This window comes from Myotis brandtii, unplaced genomic scaffold, assembly GCF_000412655.1.
Source record: "Myotis brandtii unplaced genomic scaffold, ASM41265v1 scaffold334, whole genome shotgun sequence".
NCBI lineage: Eukaryota > Metazoa > Chordata > Mammalia > Chiroptera > Vespertilionidae > Myotis > Myotis brandtii.
In genome coordinates, this window is record NW_005362885.1 from 263,147 (window position 1) to 263,465 (window position 319).

At 65.5% G+C, this 319-nt stretch overlaps 1 protein-coding gene across 1 annotated transcript in view; it reads right to left on the reverse strand.

The window, feature by feature from the left end:
- SKI (SKI proto-oncogene) overlaps positions 1–318 on the reverse strand; it is a gene marked incomplete at both ends in the record, with an annotated part of 50,319 nt that extends 50,001 nt beyond the window's left edge. Inside the window, one exon of the mRNA XM_014543761.1 lies at positions 7–318. Within this exon, the coding sequence (XP_014399247.1) occupies positions 7–318 (312 nt within the window). The remainder of the gene's footprint in view (positions 1–6) is intronic.
- Between the last annotated feature and the right edge of the window lies 1 nt (position 319).

The window sequence follows — 319 nt, forward strand, 5'->3', positions numbered from 1 at the left end:
GTAGGCGCCTCCGTAGAGCAGCGCGTTGCACAGGCGCTCCGCGTCCGTCTTGGTGATGAGCCCGCACGAGGGCGCCGAGAAGGGCAGGATGCCCATGACTTTGAGGATCTCCAGCTGGTCGGCCGTGCAGCGCGAGCAGTAGATGTGCAGCTCGTCGCACACCGAGTTGATCTGCTGCAGCGAGAAGTCGCGCAGCACCGAGTTGAGGATCTGCGGCAGGCACAGGCGCTTCTCGCCGCCCACCACGAAGCACGAGATGGTCTCGCCCTCCAGGACGGTCTCGCAGCGCTCGGTGGAGCGGTCAGACGGCATGAAGAAG